Below are 12,033 nucleotides of genomic sequence, written 5' to 3'. Positions count from 1 at the left end.
GTCAGGGATGGGAACTCGCACAATGTCTCCCAAACATGCAGGAGTGATTTTTTGTCAGAGTTCATTTTAATTTTTTTGGCCTGTACTTCCAGCTTCGATGTTTATCGTCTTCTACCTTTGACAGCATTCTCAATGTTGAAGCAAATGTTGCACAAAACATGAATCCCATAACCTTCCATTTCCTCACCTCCATCGTCTTTAGTAGCATGCCCACAGATAGTGTGAATGATCCGCCCACACTCTCTGCATGCATGGGCACCGCTGCTTTCCTTTAAACAGACACAACACATGGCACAAAAGGAAGACTATTCAATATCCATGTTTTCACCGACATTTTGGCTTTGTTCATTGTGAATTCTATAGAATGCCTAGGCAATCACTGACAAGACGACCGTATCCTATACTCTGCCGGTTTACCTTCTGGCATTGTATAGAATGCCTAGGAAATGTATGTAACGACACAGCTATTTCATACCTTGCCTTTAAACTTTGCCTTTAACATATATACTATATAATGGTTCCTTGCAAGTTATTTTTTGTTTAGTGTTTATCTTTGAAATAAATTTAAGGGAAAATAACAGCGCTTTCGCCATGATAAAAGAGCGCTGCAGTCCACTCCAGCTTCCAGGACTCATTCCAGAGGCAGCCGTGACTTATTTCATTTAAAAACACATAAATATTACTGATCTCTTAGCAGCGGCACTTGTTGTTCTCATTATATATAACAGCACAAAAGGAGCATGCCAGGGGTGGCAGTATAAACACTATCAATTCCGCTGTTATTTCTTTCAATTTTACTTCATTACTAACAGTTTGCCCATTACTGTATGTGTAATCTCTGCTGGAAAAAAAGCCTTCCCCACAGTGATAAACTGGAGTAATGTAAGCTGCCCTGTCTAGAGAAACAGTTATACCTTCAATGCAACCGCCTTTTTTTTTGTTTTAAGTACACCCTGGAGGTTTGTGAAGAAAAAAGCTTTTGTAGGGGGGAAAAACAAACAAACAGATTCTAACATGCTAAAGATTTAGTGGAATGATCCATTGTTATTGGTGATTATCAGAGAATGTTCATGCCAGTAAAATACCTTACATAAAACCTGTCTTATAGGTAACCTGTATCCAAGACACAGAACATTTCCCCTGGCGGACTTCAAGGGCCAGACCTGCAGCCACTAGAGCATGCCCAGTAGGCAAAAGCAGTGTTAGAGAGCCTTGCCCAAGGTTTCCTTACTGAATAGGTACAGGCTTACTGAACAGGAAGAGCTGAGATGTAAACCGTGGCCTCCTGTGTCAGAGGCAGAGCCGTTAAAGAGTACCTGTAACAAAAAAAAGTTCCTCTGGGGGGTACTCACCTCGGGAGGGGGAAGCCTCAGGGTCCCAATGAGGCTTCCCCCTCCCGTGTAGCTGCAGGCAATCCAGCGCTGGCTCCCCCGAAGTGTCCCGGAATCCTCCCTCGACAAGCGCTGATAAGCGCTGATTTATTTCGCTTTCCTGGCTCCAGCGGGGGCGGTGTTGAGGCTTTCCGCAAGGAGATATGCAAAAATAGCCAATCTCTGTCAGGTCCGCTCTACTGCGCAGGCGCAGGAGACTTGTGCTTGTGCAGTAGAGCGGCCCGACAGCGATCATCTATTTCCGCCTATCTCTGAGTGGAGAGCTGATACTACGCCTGCGCTGGAGCCAGGAAGGTAAATATTTACATCCCTGCTGTTCGGGGAGCTCTATCGCTGCGGCTGCGGGACCGAGGAGGACAGGGGAAGCCTCAATAGGATCCGGAGGCTTCCCCCACCCGAGGTGAGTACCTTCCAGGGGAGGTTTTTTTTGTTACAGGTTTTCTTTAACCAGTACAATATCCAGCAACCAAGTAGAATAAGTCACTACTATATCCTGAAAGAAAGCTGTTTACTAAATGTTCTATTGCAATTTTTTTGTTTAGATACAGTATCCAGACAGTTGAAAACTGTATCTGCAGCTCTGCATAAGCTCTCTGGTAACTTACTTCTCACCTCCATCCTTTTGATGAGTAATGCTGTCTGTTCTGTGTGCAGAGACAAGACAACTGCTCTGTTTATCTTGAGGTGTCACTAAAGTGAGCCTGAGAAATGAGGACTGCCGACACCAGAGCGGATCATTAAAAGGGAGGGGCTAAGGAGAGAGATGGCAGACAGGCTAGCAACACAAATTTCAGCTGGCTCATTTAGGAACATATTTATTGGAATGCATATGTTTGTGGCTTTGCATTGGCATCTGGATTCACCCATGTGTGAACTGGGGGGCGGGTGTTAGATGTTCACCGTTCACCCAGCGAGCCGCACCATGCAGAGTTAGACAAACAATAGTTGGGACGTTTCATTTTTATCTTGCATATCTGTGAAGACATTAAAGCATGTGCAACTACAGTGTTGTAGTCATGTTTGCTCTAAAATGTGTACCGGTCTTCCCCAACATCATTGGCCCTCCATCCAGTTGTCTGCCAGCAGGAATAGTCATTCGGGTGTGGAAATCTGATTTACCGCAACTCAATATTTTTAGGTCTGGTCAGAGAATGCAGAATTTGTCCGCAAAAATCAGATTACTGCGGTAATTTCAAACCAATCATAAGTTTTTGATTCTACTAAGTATTCCTGAGTCTTGTGATTGACCTAAAATTTCCATAGTATTCCAATTACTGCTGTAAAATTCAGCATTTTCTGATTGGTCTAATACTTCTGAGCCAACTAAGAAGCTTTTAGCCAGTCATAGAATGCAAGAAATGACAAAAAAATACTTCTTGGAAATCGTAAAAACGGAAATCAGAAAATCGGATATTAGTATTGGCAGAAATCTGAATTTTCTTACAGAATTGGAAATTGTTTTATTGTGACCAACCCCATCTGCCAGGTGGATTGCTCTTGCCTCTCGTTGATGTTGGGACTTCAAAAGAAGTTATCGCAACATAGTGCAGCTCACAAATCCACCTTCTCACCTATGGATAGAGCAGAATATGCTGCTCTATGTAGTAATCATTTTGAAAGATTGTTTTGGGCTACAAAGTCTGAACTCTGTACATACAGTGCTGCCCATAATTATTCAATTCTGACAAATTTTGACTTAAAGTTACTTTTATTCAACCAGCAAGTCATTTTTTGACGTGAAATGACATAGGTGTCTCTCAAAAGGAAATAAGACGATGTACAAGAGGCATTATTGTGGAAAAAAATGTCTCAGCTTTTATTTACATTTGAGCAAAAAGTGTCCAGTCCAAAATTATTCATACCCTTCACAAACTGTCACAGTCTGTGCAAAAAAATCCAAAGTTCTATACTATTCCAAATAGTTCAAGCTGTTCTAAAGCATTCTTATTGCCCTGATTAATTGGGAACAGCTTTTTTAATCAACTCAACAGGTGAAAAACAGCAGCTGTCTGCAGTTGGATTGTGGACAGTCATGGCTAAGACAAAGGAGCTCAGTGAGGACATACGGCTGCACATTGTGGCTACTCACTAGTCAGAAAAGAGCTACATGGCCATTTCTAAATGTTTTTCATGTTCTAGTGGCTACAATGCAAAGTATTAAAAAATACAAGATGTTCTGCACTGTGGAAAATCTCAGAGGATGTGGTCGGAAGCCAAAAGTAACACCTGTGCTGGCCAGGAGGATAGTAAGAGATGTGAAAAAGAATCCAAGGAACACCACCAAGGCCATCCTGGTGAATCTGGGCTCTGCTGGTGGCAATGTCTCAAGGCAGACAATCCAACGGACACTGCACACTGCTGGGTTCCATGGATGCAGACTAAGGAGGATGCCACTTCTCCAGATAAGGCACACAAAAGCTTGCTTAGCCTTGCAAATTCTTATCTTGACAATAAAGAAGACTTCTGGTCTCCTGTCTTATGGTCAGATGGAACAAATATTGAATTGTTTGGGCACAATGATATTTCCTTCATTTGGCGTAAAAAAAAAGGAGAAGCCTTAAACCCAAAGAACACCATCCCCACTGTCAAACATGGTGGAGGGAACCTAATGCTTTGGGGTGTTTTTCACAAGGGAACCTAATCACAGTAAATGGCACCATGAAAAAAGAGCAATACATGGGGATTCTCAACCACATCATCAGGCAGTCTGCAGAGAAACGTGGCCTTGGGCACCAGTGGACATTTCAGCATGACAATGACCCAAATCACATAGCAAAAGTGGCTAAGAAATGGTTAGCAGACAAAAACATTAACGTTATGGAGTGGCCCAGCCAGAGTCCTGACTTGAATCCTGACTTGAATCCAATTGAGAATCTGTGGAGGTAGCTAAAGATCAGGGTGATGGCAAGAAGACCCTCCAACCTGAAAGATTTGGAGCTCATTGCTAAAGATGAATGGGTAAATATACCTGTGGAGACATGCAAAAAGCTGGTCTGCAATTACAGGAAGGGTTTTGTTATATGAATAATTTTGGACTGGACACTTGTTGCTCAAATTTAAACAAAAGCTGAGAAATGTTTTTTTCCCACAATCATGCCTCTTGTACAGCATAATATTATCTTTTGGGAGACACCTATGTCATTTCCCATCAATAAATTACTTGCTGGATGAATAAAAATAGCCAGGGGTGTGAATAATTATGGGCAGCACTGTATATACTTGAGTATAAGCCAAGTTCTTCAGCTCCCAAAATGTGCTAAAAAAAATCAGCCTCGGCTTATAATTGAGTCACCTGTCAGAATACTGGGGGAACATCTGGTTATTTATTTATTTTATCAGCTTCCTTAATCATCTGGTTGCTCATTGGACAATGAAACCACACTGTGCCACTGGTTTGCTCCACTGAAGAGATTGCTTCTTGGATGGAGATCATTATGCTGTTCAGACTACAAAGGGGGCAGGGCACAGCCAGCCATCTGAACTACCAGTAGCACTTGAAGTCTGTGCTTACAGGAAGGAATTGTTGGAGACTCTTTTGATCCGGTACTTTAAAAGTGATGCATTTAACATCAGCTAATTACGACGTTTATAGACAGATAAAACAAGCTCTTAATACAGAGGACCAGGAGACCTTTGCATCTGACGTACTCCAATAATAACTCTATAAATATTAATACACACTGTAATCTGAGAAATTAATCGTGCAACAAAAAACAATTACACTGGTATGAAACAAGCCCTATTTACATATCGCTTAGAGTAGACGCTTACCGTTCTGCAGTACCAGCTGCCGTCTTTGTCATCGTCTTCCATTTGCAGTCGTACTTTGCGGATGGGTCCAAGACTGCTGGTAAGATCCACTGATCTGTGAAGCTCACTGCCTCCTGTCAGTGTGCCTTTTGCAAACACTAGCGGCTCATAATTGCCTTTTTCACAGCAGATTGTCAACAACACTGTAGAATTGGTTCCAGCATCCAGGATAGCAGCAGTCTCAACAATCACACTGACTGTTCCTAAACATATGAGACATATTACATGCAAGATATTTAACGTAAGGTTTAGCAGCAGTCATACCAAAGCATGACTGCCTGTTTTTATTTTCTGACTGATGGGCCAGGAGCGGTGGAGTCAAATTCATTAGGAAGGAGCGAATTCCCATCTACCAACTGCTGACTGACACGAGGGCATATGTACATTGAGCTTTCATGCAAGTGGTGCATCTGATGACATATACAAGTTGTTTCTGTACTTAAAGTGACACTGAAGCAAAAAAAACAAAAACAAAAACAAATGATGATATAATGAAGTGTATGTGCAGTACAGATAATTAACCGGTTCAGCGCCGCGGTCCGAAAATCTCATGCATCCGAGCAACGTTCACCTCCCATTCATTCGCCTATAACTTTATTGCTACTTATCACAATGAATTGATCTATATCTTGTTTTTTCCGCCACTAATTAGGCTTTCTTTGGGTGCTACATTTTGCTAAGAATTATTTTTTTCTAAATCTATTTTAACAGGAAGATTAAGAAAGAAATGAAAAAAAATCATTATTTCTCAGTTTTTGGCCATTATAGTTTGAAATTAATATAGGCTACCGTAATTAAAACTCATGTATTTTATTTACCCATCTGTCCCAGTTATTACACCGTTTAAACGATGTCCCATCACAATTTATGGTGCCGATATTTCATTTAGAAATAAAGGTGCATTTTTTTCAATTTGCGTCCATCACTATTTATAAGCTTATAATTTTAAATAATATAATAACATGTTCTCTTGACATGCATATTTAAAAAGTTCAGACCCTTGGGTAACTATTTATGTTGTTTTTGTTTTTTTTTTATTGTATTTTTTATTTTTATTTTTAATAAAAAAAGTGTATGTGAGTAATTTTTGGTGTGGGAGGGAAACTGTTAATTTTAAATGTAAAATAATAATTTTTTTTTATTAAAAATGTATTGTGGTGCAGTTTACTATTTGGCCACAAGATGGCCACAGTGAAAAAAGTCCTGGATGCGAACGATCTCGCATCCAGGAACTTAAAAGCAGGGGAGATGTTTCCTGGGGGCAGAAATACCGCGCTCTCTGGAGAGAAAGCGTCGGTATTTCTGCAAGGAAGATAGATCGGTGAATGGGAATTATATTTCCATTCACTGATCGGAGGGCTAGCGGCGGGCAGCGGGAGCGCGCGCGGGGGGCGCGCCCGATCGCGCGCACGAGGCGGCAGCAGCAGTGCCTATCTGGACGAGGAAGCTCGTCCAGATAGGCCGAACTGGTTAATTAAACATCAGTAGCAAAGAAAAGAGTCTCATATTTTAATTTACAGTTTTTTTGTATAACATTGCATTATTCTTTAATATTTGCAGCTTACAAACTACACTCTGCATTTTAAACTATGAAACAGAGCAGAGCTAATGAACCTTTGAACTTCCCTGCAGTAAAATCTTATCCAAAGTTGGCTTTCACTGTTTCTTTGACATATAATTGCTTCAGAAAATTGGAGAGATCAGTGAAGTTTCTTAACTCTTCTGGAAGCAATATTATGCTGGGAACACACAATACGGTTTTTGTGGTCGATTCTCTGCGTGATCGATTCTCTGCTCGATTATCTGCCCGATTCTCTTATCTTCCGCTCGTTTTTCTTATCTCTTTTCCATTCACTTCCATGAGAAGTCAAGCGGAAAACAATTGAGCGGGGAATTGAACAAGACGGAATTTATCTTTAGAAGGCATCTATCGGAGCGATTCTTCCGCAAAAACGAAACGTGTGTTCCCAGCATTAGACTCCATATCTTTGCTACTAGTGTTCTATTTCTTAGCTGTACTACACATACAAATCATTATATCATAACTTTAATTGTACTTCTGATTCCCTTTAAATACCACTAGAGAAGATTCACATTCAGCGATACAATAAATATGTTAAATAGTAAGCTTTAGTTTCCCTGTCTCACTTTACTGTAAATTCTCAACAGTGAGGTCCTGTCATTACACACTGGTCGGGGAACTATTAGGAGACAATTTATGACATATATATATATGAAAAACTCTGTATTTTGCACTGCATTATGGAATGTGTTTTATGGAGCATTATTGCAAACAGTTTGTATATTTCACTCCAACGTGTGTCCACTGGGTGCTGTTACATGTCACTAAATACTGCAAATTTAAGTTATTTATGTCACAAACTGTGCTCCCTTGTCAATGGGTTTCTTAATGCTGCTCAGGAAATGACCCAAAACTAACACAATATAATGTGGATTTACTAAGTTATATAACTCATTTGCAACCACTGGGTTTTACCAAGTTTGTCAGCTAGAGAGGAAATCGCAAGAAACCCTCCATATATGAATTTGAGAACAAAGGATAACAGTATTTCTAAAATGATGTGGAAGAGCGCCTCCCGTCACTCGCCTCTTACTACTTCATGTCGGGACACCATCAGTCAGAGATAGACTTCTGGAATGGTCACAGATAGAGATGAGCGTAATGACCTAATTACGATTTCGCGAAATTTCGCGTAATTAGTGTAATTACGATTATGGACGTAAGTACATAATCGTAATGAAGAAGGATTTCGCGAAATTTCGCGTAAGCGTAATTTTCGCGTAATTTTCGCATCACAGTCGGTATTGCGCAATTAATGCGTATGGCCATGCTCTCAAGCGGAAAAGTTGACGCATGTATCAATGTTAGGTAGCCGCCGAATTTAAGGGTTAATAGCAAAGCCCCCTTAAATGCTAAGAGCCTCAAATTTATAGAATATATTAAGGAGATCAGGAGGAATAAGAGGAAAATTTTTTTTTTCAAAAAGACCTTATAGTTTTTGAGAAAATCGATGTTAAAGTTTCAAAGGAAAAATGTAAACATTTAAAAACCCGCCGACTTTAACGGTTAATAGCAAAGCCTGCTTAAAGTTTAGGAACACCAAATTCCCAGGGTATATTAAGGGGATCAGTTGGAATAAGAGGAAAACATTTTTTTTCAAAAAGACCTTATAGTTTTTGAGAAAATCGATTTTTAAGGTTCAAGGGCGAAAATGTCTTTTAAATGCGGAAAATGTCAGGTTTTTTTGCACAGGTAACAATAGTGTATTATTTTCATAGATTCCCCCAAGTGGGAAGAGTTTTACTTACTTCATTCTGAGTGTGGGAAATATAAAAAAAAACGACGTGGGGTCCCCCCTCCCAGACCTCTTTAACCCCTTGTCCCCCATGCAGGCTGGGATAGCCAGAATGCGGAGCACCGGCCGCGTGGGGCTCCGCACCCTGACTATACCAGCCCGCATGGTCCATGGATTGGGGGGTCTCGGAAGGGGAGGGGCAGCCAAGCTTTCCCCTCCCCCTCCGAGCCCTTGTCCAATCCAAGGACAAGGGGCTCTTCTCCACCTCCGATGGGCGGTGGAGGTGGAGGCCGCGATTTCCTGGGGGGGGGGGGGGGGGTTCATGGTGGAATCTGGGAGTCCCCTTTAAAAAGGGGTCCCCCAGATGCCCACCCCCCCTCCCAGGAGAAATAAGTATAGAGGTACTTGTACCCCTTACCCATTTCCTTTAAGAGTTAAAGTAAATAAACACACAGACACTTAGAAAAAGTATTTTAATTGAACAAAAAACATAACCACGAAAAAAGTCCTTTAATATTCTTAATTAACCATTAATACTTACCTGTCCCTTTAAATAAATGATCCCTCGCAATATCCTCGGAAATGTTCTATCAGTTACAATGTAACAAAGTTATTACAATGTAACAACTTTGTTACATTGTAACTACGCCGCACCCGACGTCACTCGCCACCGCCGCCGCCGCCGCGTCTGTGCTGCACGGACCCGACAGAGCTCTGAGCTATAGCTCAGAGCTCTCTAAGCATCTTTGTATTTGGGCTCCAAGGAGCCCCATTGGTCCTTAGCAGACCAATGGGGTTCCTTTAAATCAGAAGGGATCATTTATTTAAAGGGACAGGTAAGTATTAATGGTTAATTAAGAATATTAAAGGACTTTTTTCGTGGTTATGTTTTTTGTTCAATTAAAATACTTTTTCTAAGTGTCTGTGTGTTTATTTACTTTAACTCTTAAAGGAAATGGGTAAGGGGTACAAGTACCTCTATACTCATTTCTCCTGGGAGGGGGGGTGGGCATCTGGGGGACCCCTTTTTAAAGGGGACTCCCAGATTCCACCATGAACCCCCCCCCCAGGAAATCGCGGCCTCCACCTCCACCGCCCATCGGAGGTGGAGAAGAGCCCCTTGTCCTTGGATTGGACAAGGGCTCGGAGGGGGAGGGGAAAGCTTGGCTGCCCCTCCCCTTCCGAGACCCCCCAATCCATGGACCATGCGGGCTGGTATAGTCAGGGTGCGGAGCCCCACGCGGCCGGTGCTCCGCATTCTGGCTATCCCAGCCTGCATGGGGGACAAGGGGTCAAAGAGGTCTGGGAGGGGGGACCCCACATCGTTTTTTTTTTATATTTCCCACACTCAGAACGAAGTAAGTAAAACTCTTCCCACTTGGGGGAATCTATGAAAATAATACACTATTGTTACCTGTGCAAAAAAAAACTGACATTTTCCGCATTTAAAAGACATTTTCGCCCTTGAAACTTAAAAATCGATTTTCTCAAAAACTATAAGGTCTTTTTGAAAAAAAAATTTTCCTCTTATTCCCACTGATCCCCTTAATATACCCTGGGAATTTGGTGTTCCTAAACTTTAAGCAGGCTTTGCTATTAACCGTTAAAGTCGGCGGGTTTTTAAATGTTTACATTTTTCCTTTGAAACTTTAACATCTATTTTCTCAAAAACTATAAGGTCTTTTTGAAAAAAAATTTTTTCCTCTTATTCCTCCTGATCTCTCTATATTCTCCAAATTTGAGGCTCTTAGCATTTAAGGGGGCTTTGCTATTAACCCTTAAAGTCGGCGGCTTTTTTATATTATACGGAGCGTTATGGTTTAACGCGAAATTACGGTAGCGTTTAATGCGAAATTACGGCATGAACGAAACGCGAAATTACGCGTTGAAAATTACGCTTACGGTATTTTCAATTACGATTTTAATGGCAATTACGCTACCGTAATTTCGCATCGTAATCGCAAATTTCGCATGCGTAATTTTAGTAATGCGAAATTACGAAAATTTCGGCTTAACTCTAGTCACAGAGGTCCAGGCCTTGGGCGTCTAGTGTCTAGGGGGGCATCTGGACATGGAAGAGGTGTTGCTGCATATATAGAGGAGGCAGCAAATGGAAAAGGGAAGCAGCACATGGAAGAGGGAAACGCCTACATAAGGAAGCTGTACATGAAAGAGAGGGGTTGCTGTACATGAATGTTAGACAAGACACAGAACAATTTTATCATACTTTTCTCTGGGAAGACTCAAGGCTCCAGAGTTGCAGCCACTAGTGTGCGCTCTATAGGCGGTAGGAGTGTTAGAAAGTCTTGCCCAAGTTTTTCTCACTAAATAGGTGCAGTTACTAAACAGGAAGGGCCAAGATTCAAACCATGGTCTCCTGGGTTTGAGCTCCCGGTATCCTGGTGTTTCCCTTTTATTCTCTCTGCATAAAATGTAAACAGTGGTCAACGTTATCCTCAGCCTTCATAAGAAATTGAGGATAGTAATAGGGATGGGGCTTCCAACAGCATAATTCACTGTCTAGGGCTGAGATGTCCAACTCCAGTCCTCAGGGGCCGAGGTCCTCACACATTTTTGATACAGCTGAATTTAATTGATGGGACTGAATCAGGAAAGATGTGGTTCATCAGGTCAAACACATTTCTCCATTTCTCTGTTCATCCTAAACACTGGCATGGATATCACCCTTGAGGACTGGAGTTTGACACCTGTGGTCTAGGGCCTTGGCATTGAAAGTTGTCCTTTGACTTTGCTTTCAGACCAGTTACATAGACAGGCCATGATGTCAGTTACTATTTGGAAGCAAAAGCAAAGGATATCCCAGGGATACAGACCAAAAGGTGGCAGAAGCTCATCTGTACATGCTGTGCCTCCACGTATTGAATGTACACATGTAGCAAATATCAGAGAAACAGAAGTGGGCACTAGCATTCAATATAACAGCATGTATTTGAGTGAGCTGTACAGTTTCTCACCACTCAATGACAAAGGGCTGCTGGACCTTCCGATTGTGCAACTATTTGGAACGGAAGGAAGGCGTGCAGGCTGGAAAAGGCTACATAGCTTTATAGGAACATTTTTCTTTGGTCAACTTAAAGCAAGCAAATGTGCAACTGTGCGTTTTAAGTTTGCATGCTTGACTTTATATATTTGATTCACTGGCATAATTAAGGCGCTTTGGAGCCTAAGAGTGAATTTTACATGGGGCCCCAAGCACTCTATATGGAGCCGCAAAACCTACCAAGGACAGCTGCAGTGTCAGAGAGGTGTACTCAGACTAAGGAAACAGTTTGTTAAGGATTGTCACTATGTATTGCATTAATAGAGGTGTTCATTACCAGCATAGCACCAATTAAAAGCTAACTGTACGGTTGCAACCTCCGCACCTCCTATACGCCACTGTTGTGATTTATAATTTACACAGCCGCTAATTGCTTGCATTCCTCTCAAACGCTGTATTCTTAGAAAACAGAAAAGGTTGAATTCTTTTAACCACAGGTTTGGCAGCTGTTCTC

The 12,033-nt window shown here is 41.6% G+C and overlaps 1 protein-coding gene across 4 annotated transcripts in view; it reads right to left on the bottom strand.

Annotated features, from left to right (window-relative positions):
- The window catches only part of RP1 (RP1 axonemal microtubule associated), a 542,476-nt gene that overhangs the window by 75,182 nt on the left and 455,261 nt on the right, over positions 1-12,033 (bottom strand). For all 4 annotated transcript variants that reach the window (XM_068237387.1, XM_068237386.1, XM_068237388.1 and 1 more), the window contains one exon: positions 5,163-5,404. In XM_068237387.1, coding sequence (XP_068093488.1) covers positions 5,163-5,404 — 242 coding nt within the window. The remainder of the gene's footprint in view (positions 1-5,162; positions 5,405-12,033) is intronic.

Source organism: Hyperolius riggenbachi, chromosome 5, assembly GCF_040937935.1.
Source record: "Hyperolius riggenbachi isolate aHypRig1 chromosome 5, aHypRig1.pri, whole genome shotgun sequence".
Lineage (NCBI taxonomy): Eukaryota > Metazoa > Chordata > Amphibia > Anura > Hyperoliidae > Hyperolius > Hyperolius riggenbachi.
This window is presented reverse-complemented; position numbering and strand designations above follow the sequence as displayed.